Source organism: Papilio polytes, unplaced genomic scaffold (genome assembly GCF_000836215.1).
Source record: "Papilio polytes unplaced genomic scaffold, Ppol_1.0 DF822845.1, whole genome shotgun sequence".
NCBI lineage: Eukaryota > Metazoa > Arthropoda > Insecta > Lepidoptera > Papilionidae > Papilio > Papilio polytes.
Window position 1 is genome coordinate 3,370,905 of NW_013526359.1, and position 12,507 is coordinate 3,383,411.

General features: G+C 33.2%; 1 protein-coding gene across 1 annotated transcript in view; it reads right to left on the reverse strand.

The window, feature by feature from the left end:
* Positions 1 to 4,579: 4,579 nt before the first annotated feature.
* The window catches only part of LOC106105423 (FMRFamide-related peptides-like), a 14,366-nt gene continuing 6,438 nt past the window's right edge, over positions 4,580 to 12,507 (reverse strand). Inside the window, exons 2-3 of the mRNA XM_013285716.1 lie at positions 5,346 to 5,478; positions 4,580 to 5,031 (exon numbers count right to left, since the gene is read on the reverse strand). Of these exons, the coding sequence (XP_013141170.1) occupies positions 4,608 to 5,031; positions 5,346 to 5,473 (552 nt within the window). The 5' untranslated portion in view covers positions 5,474 to 5,478 and the 3' untranslated portion in view covers positions 4,580 to 4,607. The remainder of the gene's footprint in view (positions 5,032 to 5,345; positions 5,479 to 12,507) is intronic.

Sequence of the window (12,507 nt, forward strand, 5' to 3'; positions counted from 1 at the left end):
AAAACGCCATGATTTAATATCCTCGTCGCCAGTGAGATAAATAATTACAATAAAACACTTTTCCAGGATGACAGCTCGTTTTATTATTGTTCGTTGCTAACGCAACCAGTGTGGACATCACAAGTCTTCATTAATGTATATAGCGTTCTTTGTCTATACTAATACTAGCTGTTCCCATGCGACTTCATCCGCATAATATTATAAAAAATAGCTTTATTCAAAATGACATAATGTCAAACCATGGCAACCTTGCTTCCTTGATGTTGACAACAACTTATGGTCTCTTTCCCACATTAGGGTTTTCATCCAAAATATTTAGCCCTAAATTTAATAGCGTGAAAATGTATAGCCTGAAGCATGACGTAAGTGTAGGGCTTTTGATTACAAGAAGAGTTATTCGAAAATATGCTGTGATTGCTGACATCTTAGGCAACAAAGAAGTGTGTGTTTACGCTTTATTATAATAGTATAGATTATTAAGAGGAAATATTTGTATTTTTGTATGTATTGAAATATATCGATACCTACTGGGCCAGTTTTATTCTTTCACCATTAGAAAGCTATGATATTGTGAGAAACATAGGTTTTTTTTTAAATTTTATGTGAAAGAAGAACCAACCAACTTTTGCTATAAAATAAAGCAAAAACAAAAGAGCATAACTTAATCTGAACACAAGCAACTTAAAGAAGTTCAATGTTTATCTTACTTGTTCATTTCTACTTAGCTTGTATTAAAATGAATATGGATTCAAGTTGTTAAGTATGATAAAATAAAGGAAGAAAGAAAACGTAGGAAGACCTCTAAGTTGAACAGCAAAATCTTACTAATTTCATAATTGTGTAACGATGGAGACAGAAACCAGAGAGTGTTAAGATTGAATATGGAAGGTTAGAAAGATAGAGGAAGACCGAAGAAAGTATGGATGGATTGTGTGAAAGATTAGCTTAAGAAAGGAGTGGATTCAGATATGACGGCTGATAGAGATGTATGGAAGACATACTGTGCCGACCCTCCGTAAGGGATAAGGGCAAGTGGAAGACGATGATCCGAAAGTTTACATGGATAAGATGGTTGTTTATTGGCACTTAGAGGATATTTTGGAAAAACATAGGCTACTAATTTTCTTTAATCCCAAACGGAGTCGCGGGTGAAAGCTAGGAAAGGTGAAAGCTATACTAATAGAAAGAGAAACGATTTGTATTTTCGTACTTTTGTAATGAAATAACTCAAAAAAGAATGGGTCGGTTTTAAAATCTCTTTCACCGTTAAAAAGGTAATTTATCTGTGAGTAACATAGGCTACCTTTTTTACTATTTTTTTAATTTCACGCGGGTGAAGTTGCGAGAAACAGCTAGTAGAGATATAAATTCGTTTTCATTGTCAATAGAGAGCGAAGTGTGAAAGGCGAGCTGTCGTAGGATAATTAGATGGGTAAGGTTATCACTTAAGCTGGGCTTCGGTAATAAAACCAGTGCTTTGCTCCCCTAATTGGTCATACGATATTTAATGTTCCTTTATATTGACTGTATTTTACGGTACTTCTAAGTATTGTAAATTGAGGATACTCCTTCAACTTAGCGTTTATTTACAACTAGCTGTTATCCGCGACTTCGTACACGCAAAATTAGGATAAACACAGCCTTTAATATAACCGTCTATATCAGTAAAAGTACAGCCGAAATCGGGCTAGCCGTTTCGGAGATTGCCCGGACAAACACGGCTTGCGGACAGACAGGCAGACAGACAAAAATCGCTATCAGTAACTCAAATACATCATCTTTTCAAAATCTGGATTTTTTTATGTAACAAACAGACACTCCAATTTTATTACATGTATAGATAGAAGTATATAGAAGTATAAATGGAACCCCATAATAATACCTCTTTCAAGGGTCTAATTAGAAATTTAAAAAATCAAAGGGGTGCAAATTTACTTAAATAAGTTTTTAATTTACTTAAAATCAGTGTTTTTTTTTTCAAATAAAATGAATGACTTCACTAACTTTCTTCGCGACTCCCTCTGCGTGCAAGTAACAAAAGCCATACATAGGCTGGTCAGACTATCATTTATACCAAATTTCATCGAAATCCGTTTAGCCGTTTAGACAGGAAACTCTAACAAACACCCATCTAAACTTTCTCATTTATATTAGTGTGATCTAAGGCTTTGTGAACATTATGAGATGCAATTTAAACCAAGCAACAAGGAGTTTTATGACCCTTGATCCCTGATACTGTCATAAGATACTTTACCGCCTTTATTACTTAGTTTAGTATTTTTATCGTCCACTTGCCCTTATCCCTTATGGAGGGTCGGCACAGTATGTGCTGCTCTTCCATACATCTCTATCAGCCGTCATATCTGAATCCACAACTTTCTTAAGCATACCCTCTTATACAACATCCATACTTTCTTCGGTCTTCCTCTACCTTTGTAGCCATCCACATTCAATCTTTACACTTTCTGGTTTATGTCCCCATCGTCGCATAATAAACCATACTTGGTTTAGTAAAGTTTGTATTGTGACTAAGATTTTATATTGACAACTTATAGTTTGTCTAAATAAGATAGATTAGTTTGATAAATTACGCATATGAAGTATCGAATTTAATTTGTGTGAAGGAAAATGCCATACTTAATAGACAGGTATCGTAGTGACGAAACAAACACGCATAGCGACCAATTTTGAACTATCGATATTCGGTTTAAATAATTATCGAACTCAACTAAAATTAATATTTTCTTACTAACTAATTTATAGGACAATTCTAGTATTGATTATAGTGTAGAGAATTTAGCGATGACAGAAATAATAGCGAAATCCAATTCGATTACGTACGGCTGTAGTAGTAATCAACATATGTTTACTCTCGTTATTTGTTATGGTCATTATTAATTTGAGAAAACTGTGTTTTTTTTTAATTCATGAGTTATAACTATAGATCTATCGATTCCAACTTCTATAAGAATAAAAATCGAATATCGATAAGATTTATGACTGATTTTACACAACCCATCCCTACTAAATTTGAAATGAATTGTCAAACTAATCTAAATTATTTAGATACACTACAGTGGCGATGTTTTTTACAAAACTGTAAAGTCCGCTTTTCATTTTCCGTTTAATATAATTGTGCTGTGTTTTCTCTAATCGAAAATGTATTGCATATTATACTTATTGATTGATTTGAAATTTATTTTAGGGAAGAGGTTAAAATATTTACGAAATAGTTACGAATTTACAAAAGTTTTGCACTTAAGTTATTTTATTGAATGTTAAGTTATGAAAACTTAACATTGAAAATTGTTGGGTTATAAACTTTAAATTAGTTAAGCTTTTCATTCTATAATAAATGTTTGCGATTTTTATCCTGAGGGTGTAGGCATGTGTTACAATTTTGTTAAATAAAACCATTTGTATATTCATATAATTCCATTTAATTTCACAATTATCTTTAATATATTTAATTTGAAATTGAATATTTTAATAGATAAAATATTTCCTTAACTATCAACAACATTTTTTTTTAGTGAAAGTATCCGAAATATTTTTTTTAAATAAATCCCAGCCTTTTTCGAATACTATCACTTACAGGGTGATTACAATTTCATTATTATTTAAATTTATTAATAAATTTATTTTACTAATAATAATACTGAGTTTCAAGTCCATTATGAATTAGTTTTTTAAAATTGGAGGCAGAAATAATTATAAATAATTTGCGTTTGTAAATTATAAAACACAAGCGGTTTTTAAAACAAAAAAATGATTTTTATGAATATTTCTATTTGCCAGGAATTTATAGAAAACATAGTAGTTAAATATGTTTCTAAATTATTGTTGAGTGTAAAATGCAACCTCTTTGGCTGACAAGTGTGAACTCAGCTAGAGTTTTAATACTGGCCACCGAGACATTGCATGCTTTAAGAATAAAAAAATATGATAAAAAAAGAACAGAAGAAAAAGCGCGTACAAGATGCGAAATAATTTTTGTTATTTGTAAAATATGGAAATAAGTTTTAAATAAAGTTGTTTTGGTTTGAAGAAGAAAAGTTTTTTTTTTTGTTTGTATTTGGCTGTCGCACTGTCGGTAAAAATTTAAACAAGTGCAATACTTTAAAAGTAGCATACTGTATAACATGAGATTTTGTAAAACATGTATTTATTTTAATGTTAAACGCTTTAATAACTTTACTTTTGATCGTAAGAAAAACCGTGACGTATTAACTGTGCGTGAAAAAAAATCTTCGTAAACATTTTGATAAATAGTTTACTGTATGTCCGATAAAGTCCGTAAACTTATCTTTTCCAGTAACGTTCCGTTCTCACAAAACAAATGAATGTAATCCATCCCGCTCATTTCCTTTAAAAAAAGAGAGATGACGGTATAAATCAAGACGTACGGTTATGCAATGTCATTTGTTTAAACGAGTATACATTTAGAGTAAAAAGAATGTATTACGTAAACCTTTTACGTATAGAATCCATAATTATGATCGTATTAGGTCAATAGAAATGCAATTATTTTTAAAAAATATATTTAAGGTTACAATTATCACAATAAGACAGAAAAGAGTGACGTCACGGTTGCATTAGCAGGGGAATTAATGGCAGTCGTCGCATTCAAGAGACCTCTTCCTTCTTTCGTCTAGAACTTCCTCAGTCTCATTAAGATCTTCACTATCACGACCAAGTCGGACAAAATGATCTCTCGCTCGGCTCTTCCTTTCCGGGTATCCTTTCACATAAAGGTCGGTATTCTGTTCGTAAGTCTTCTCTTCATCAGCAGACCTGCCTAGACGGATGAATTTAGGGTCACGGCCGAGCCTGATAAAGTTGGAGACACGCTTGGTAGGGCTATCGTTATCCTCTTCGTAGGAGCGGAGGAGAGTTATAAGGTCGTCTGTGGTGAAAGTGAGAGGTTGGGATCTCCCGAAACGTAGAAAACTGTTGCCACGACGAGCTGGACGCTGCAATGATTCTCTGATCTCAGCAGCTGTCGCTTCGTGAGGATATGAACGGCCGAACCTGTGGGAGACAACAAGAGATGAACAATTAAGAAATGCTTCTAATATTAGAATTACTTATAGAGACATAGTAATATTTATCATCACCAGCTCTTTGGACGTGGGAACGTCCATCCATCGATCAACAAACATTCATCCATCCATCCGACTACCTCAGTTCCCACTGGTGTTTGTTAAAGTGCCTAAACGGCTGAACAGATTTCAATGAAATTTGGTATAGATGTAGCGGATAGTCTGTAAAAACACATAGGCTATTTTTTTAATTCCACGTGGAGGGAGTCGCGGGCGAAAGCTAGTATGTTTACAATACAATACCTTATCATACTCCTATCAATAGCACTTCTACGACGTGCTTCCAGGTCAGGAGAGCGACGTACAGGGTTGCACAGCACGCCGTTCAGTAGACACACCAGTAGTAGAGTCACGATTTTAGAACACGCCATATTCGCTGTAAAAAACAGTAGATTTAATAATCTTTTTACGTCACAACCGAACTTAAAGATAGCATTCAGTCACTTTTTTTTAATTGTAATAAAACACGTAACTATAAAGTAATCACACTTATTGACAACTAGCTTTCGCCCGCGGCTCCTTCCGCGTGAAATTAAAAAAAAAAAACAAAAGTGAGTAGTTTGTGTGTTCTTCTAGACTATCCTCTACATCTATACTAAATTTCATCAAGATCCGTTCTGCCGTTTAGGCTACAAACTCTAACAAACATCCATCCATCTAAACTTTCGCATTTATAATATTAGTAAGAAGTAAGATTCAAATGATTAGTGAAGATTAAAAGAGCGCGAAAATCTTTGACTTAACTATTGCACAACTGTTTAGTCGCGCTTTGATTCCTATGATATGGAGACGCATATATCATAGGAATCAAACTGCGACTTTTGCGCACACAATACTCGATTTTTAGTTGGGAAACTAAACAATTGAATTGGCTGCGTAACAATCGACAATCGCACTCCAGTTGTAATAATTTAGTCAAAGGTGTGCGCCCGCACGTAGTATGAATAATCTACTAAAGAAATGACTGTAAGCTAGTAAGTAAACGTGTAGATTTCAAAACAAAATATAGTATTTACCCTTGAGTTCTAAGCTAACTGAAGGCTTACAATAAGTAGTAAATATACTATTCGTTTCAGACAAATTACTATAAATTTTGTAAACAACGTACATTATTGTACATCTTAAGAGGCAATCAATCGAAAACTATCTTTATAACAAGTAGATAAGGTGCTAAGTTAGATACGACTGCTAGGTCGTGATTTCAGACACCATGGCGCCATAGTGGGTAGATAATTTATTACAGAATTTTCCTGAAACAAGATAAAACTACTGGACTTATCTTTATATCTAGCGGTTCTCTTTAAACAATAATTTCCTAAGAAAAATATGTTGTTCTTTCATTAGATAATGAATTATGTTTTAAGAGAAAAGTTCGGTCAATGGGCGTACCGGAGGCGATTTTTATTCCTGTTCTCTCTAATTAGGAAGGGAAGGGATGGGAAAGGGATAAAATATAAAAATATGTGAAAAGAACGCTTAGTTCTTTTATTTATTGTTCCAAATTAAGACATTTTTATCATACTAAATTATATATCGTACTGATAGTATAAATGCGAAAGTTTAGATGGATGGATGTTTGTTACAGTTTGTAGCCTAAACGACTGAACGGATTACAATGAGATTTGGTATAGATGTAGAGGATAGTCTGGAAGAATACATAGGCTACTCACTTTTGTTTTTATTTCCACGCGGACGGAGTCGCTGGCGAAACCTAGTAAGTTATAAAAGTTTGTAACAGTTATTTCGTAAATTTTCATTGAAACGTTACGGTTACATGTTACTCTAGTATCTTATGTAACAATTCATAATTATAGAAAACTGGATTTGTTCCAAAAAGTTCGAAACAATAGCTATTGAAAATTGTAAGGCGACGCAACGTCTCTTCCTAATATCATTCTAAGTTACACAATTGTAACTATACAAGCGAGAAACTTTAATTATAAAATAACCAAACATTTTTTGTGACAGAATGGCTACTGTTTGCCTTGAAGAGGCATTTACAGATTCACCGGACTTGAGGTGACCGAGCGCAGATGACGCTTAACCTAAACCTCGTCTATGAGTGACTAAGCTCGAAGGCTTCCTCAGGAGCCTCGGCACGAGCCATTACTTCGTTATAATTACCGGATAGGGATGCCACCGAGCTCTTAGATCGCTACGGTGGACGCTCCATGGAGTGACTAGGCACAAGGGCCCACGAGAGGGGACCTCGGCTTGGGCTGTTACTCAATACATGTTTAGCATTCCGATTCAAGGGTGCCCGAGAGGACCGATTTGGCTTGATCGGTTGCTGCTAATTATTAACCCGAAAAAAATTTAAACTCCACATTTATTAATTGCCAGTGTCATTCTCTTCTAAAAAAACAATTGAAAAAATCTCGAACGTCCAATCCGTAAGTTAACTGACTACTCCAACTTTGTCTACTTTGTTAAGATAGAATATCATATTAATGTGTTAATAATAAACATTACTAATAGACAACTATTAACTTAGATCAACTTAACCTCGATAAATTATAACTCGGATAATGAATTATTTATTTATGACGATACGATTTTTTTTGTTATTCGAAGACGTAATTAATAATATGTAACCGTACGTTTTCACTGTGACATAACAAATATTATATAAGAACATGTATATTTTAAGTTCTTGCACTGATTTATTGGAATAAAACGTTACCAGCATTTTTGTATACATTTTTTATTAATACGTTTCAAGTAAATATATTTAATATCTTATAAAAACAAATAAGTTTCATTAAAAATACGTTCTCTTAGCGATTATCATACTATTATTTACATTGTTCATTTGCAAAAACTAACATATCTTTCCTGTTTGTAAAAAATACTACTGAAACAATAGATACAATTTATTACATCACATAAGCGTTGAAAATTAACAAAAAAGTTTGCACTCTTCAGTAACTAATATACTGATTCTGAATTCAAGAAATTATTCTTGGAAATAGAAATCTGGTGACAAATTATAAACCAGTTTGAGGCTTTGATTCAACCACGGTCGGTTAGTTAAGTAAAGTCTGTTTGAGTGTGCTTAAGTCATTTGCAAGTACTTCAACCACTAACGAAGTGGACTACAATTAAATGATACTTGGACGTGCACCATGTTAAAGTAATCAAAAGTTGATGTTTATTAAATATTTTTATTTCAGAATTAAATTAAAAAACAACTATCTAAATCGTGTATTTTTTCAAAACAATTCATAGATGGCGTTAGTGGCGTTTTAAAACACGATATTGTTATTCCGTGTTGTATAAGAAGTTTTTAATGTTAAAATGAAAGGAAAGAATTAAAATCGTAATAATAAATGCGATTTGGATGGATGGATGATTGTTAACACGTAACGTAACTTCTTCATACATATATCTGGATGAAAATTGGTAGATGCATATACTAGTCTAAAAAAAACACTAATACGATTTTTATTTCGCATCGTCGGCGTCGCGGGCAGGAGCTAGTATAAAATCTGTAAAAGCTCTATTAAACTTCTATTCCTTCAAAGTTCAGAGCTTATGACAATAGAAAAGTAATAAATAAAATTGAAATAAAATAAAACTGTCGTCGGTGTCCAGTAACAACTGTTATTTCAAGTGTAGGCGGGCTTGGCGGAATCCGTTAATACTTAAAGATCAATTTTATAAGTGTTGGGAAAGTTCAAGTAACTAAAAGCTCGGGACGCGATAGAAATAATTTTAATGGATGTATAAAGTTGAATGGGTTGAAGTTTCAAGTTTAACAGAGAAGTGACAAGTTAGATTTTATAATTATAACATGATTAGGAAATTAAAATTTACACCAAACACACATATTAATACCTTTCTATTTTTGAAATAAAGTTATAGATTACTTAATTTTATAATGTTACTGGAAACTACTGGACTGATTTTACAATATTCTTTCACCATTGATATGCTACATTATCTATACTAATGTTATAAAGAGGAAAGATTTGTATTGTTTTATGTATTAAAATAACTCAAAAACAACTCGGCCAATTTCAAAAAATCTTTCACCATTATAAAGATAAGTTATCGCTGAATAACATAGGCTATGTTTTATACTATTTTTTAATTCCGCGCGAACAAAGTCACAAGCAACAGCTACTGCCATTACCAATTATACGTTTACCACCAACTATAAATTTTTTAGGTGATTATTTTTAATGTCAGCTTTTTTAAATAATAAAATAAGGAATTGATTACGACTCTACCACTATATCAAGTAACATTTTATTACGAGCATCGAATGACTAACGAAATCCATCGCTATCCATAAAGAGGTCGCAGGTCTGTACCCGTGTAATATTACAATGACGTCATAATGTCATAGGTATCCGTTTATGGATACAATACGCGTCGGGTTCCGACACTCCCGCGCTTTGTTACTCACTGACAGCTCGTAATAGGGATTACATTCATCATTTATAACATTATGTTTGCCTGGTACTTGTGATGAGTTTGTTATGCAAAGTTTTTTTAATAAATATAAATGTGATAATTTAGATGCATGAATGTTTGTTACTATGTACCTCCAGACTGTACTACATCTATGTTATAATGAACCGATATTCGTTAGCCCTTATAGGAGATACCTTTGCATTTCTACTAGTTATTTATAGTATTACAGGTAAAAAGTTTTAGTGCATAAACCAACTCTCAAGTTGTCAAGACGCACCAAATTTTCATTATAATGTGTACTCTGGTTTAGAAACTCATAGGGGACAATACAATCATGAATTGTTAGTTAAATTGTTGCGTCGCATCTACAAGTCGGACTACGAGTAATTAACAAGAAGTTCCATTTGCAACCATGTTGCAAGGAACATTAACTATTTGGAAAACTTATCTCTTATACTAAGTATATACGTGAAACGAATAACTTTTATCCCTTTATAAGGTTCAGCTTTCAGCCGAGATTTCGTACGCACGGTATAAAAAAAAACAAAAGAAATTAGCCTATATATTCTTCCAGAGTACCCTCTACATCTGTGGCAAATTTCATCGAGATCCATTCAGCCATTTAGGCTACAAACTCTAACAAACGTCTCTATCTATGTAAACTTTTGTTTTTAATATTAATGAGATAAGGTTCATTCCAACTTTTGATAAGACATAGATGTATCATAAGAATGAGGACCTTGGTTTTTCCAAACTAAATTCGCTCATAACCTAATCTAGATACCAAAGAGTAGGACATTTATATTCGTACGCAGTTCAGTTGAGTCATTGTGATTTTCTATCAAGAAAATGTTCCGTCGTAATGAAAGTTTTCATAATTCGGCCATTTGTCAAGTCAAGCGACGTGAACAAGAGATTTACAACATTTTCTGGCAAATTGTCAACCTTATAGTAATTATGAAGTTACTAAATACTTTACAGATCATCGCACAAAGAGCACTTAACTATCAGAAGGAACAATAACTCAGAGACGACAGAACAAACTTGTACGCAGAGTACTGAAAAGCAGAGATTATTTTTATTTTTACTTTCTCCCGCGACTTTGTCCCCGTGGTACCAAAAAACAAAACGATGTTTCTTCCAGACTATGCTCTGTATCTATGCCAATTTTCACCGTCATCCGTTCAGCAGTTTTTATGCAGCAAACTCTTACTAATATCCATCCATCTAGACTTTCGCTACTAAATTAAAATTTAGAGATAGAGTGACAAAGAATAAACATTAAACAGGTGTGAAGTGAAAGCAATTCCGTGTTTCCTCTAATGAGCGTGGTGCCGGAGGCGTAATTTTAGTCCCTTTCCCTTTCCACGCTTTGTTAAGTGGAAAGGATGGGAAGGAAAAGTGGATTTAACGGTGAAGGAGACGAATAGGAAGGTGAAATAACCTCTTTATGTGCCCTCCGCCAATGAAGGGTAGGCAAGGCATCTGCAATTGCGGATGTTTATGGACAGCGGTCGCTTTCCATTTCGGTGGATTCATGTGGCTGCTTGCTCTTTTGCCACCTTGTATTATTAAAAAAAAAGCAGATTATAGAATAATAATTTAAAGGCAATTCTGTATTAAGCACACAAGTACATAGAATTTCTTATGTAATAGATAGTAAAGAAACAGTAAATGTAATTAGACCCTGAATTGGTTACTAACGATGCAAAAACTTTTACAAACTATCCGACAAGAGGCAGCTGTTCATTGAATACAGTATAAAACTAGATTGGTTTCTATTATTTTCATTGTTACGTCGAGAATAAAAACATTTGTTGAAATGTATACGTTTTTGTTATCATTTTCAATTTCTTAGAAGCAATTTCAATAAAAATATAATACTTTTATAAACATGTCTTACACTATTTGATAGGTAATTGGATATTTTATACCCTACTATTAATCGAATTACTAAATCAATAATACATAAAAATACTATTAAATCAATTTGGATATTCGAAGAGCGTTGGTTGCTCAATTCAAGCACTTGACTTGTAATCTACAGGTCTTGGGTTCGAATCCCGCCTTGTACCAATGTGATTTTCGAATTTCCATATGTACATAATTTACCCGACGTTCTTACGGTGAAGGAAAACATCCTGATACCTGCACGTATCGGCAAAGAAGTTAGCCAACCCGAAGTGGGCCAGCGTGGTTGACTATGGCTTAGTCATTGTTTATTAGAGGAGACTCCGAGCCTGGAGATGATTCTGATTCAAATATTATAGTGACGTAAATATTAAATATCTTTTATAACAAAAAATAAGTAAAACATCAACAAAAACCTTTTACAAAACTACTTAAATTACGTTTCAAAATGTGCCTAATTCGTAACCTCTCGAACTTTCTTAAGCACATTTAATTGGCGGCAATCGAAATCTATTCTTTAACTAATTTCGTAGTAACAGTTAATTAATTTACCGCGAAACCTTTATGATGAATCTAATTAACACATACACACTTATATGTTTAAAAGAGTAAATTTATTTATGTATTAATGCAAAGCCGAAAATTACTAGATTTAAAGAATTTGTATATAAATTGAATTTAAAATATTGAAAGATTTTAAACAAAATAAAAAGTGTTAACCTGTGTTACCAGTTTGATACTGGCTTTCACCTGCGATTCTGTCCGCTTAGAATTAAAAATAAACAAAAGAAAGTAGCCGAACTGTTTTTCCAGACTATCCTCTACATCTATACCAAATTTAATCTAGTTCGTTTAGACTACAGAATCGTTTGATAGAGTCTGTAGTCTAAACGAACTACTGGAATGTTACTATGAACTACGAACTGGATGTTTATCCATCCATCTAAACTATCGTATTTATAACATTAGATCTATGCAACATGTTGACGTCCCTTTAATTTTTTTTATAACATAAGGTGGCAAACGAGCAAGCGGCCATCTGAATCCGCCAAAATGGCGCAGCGACCGCTGCCCA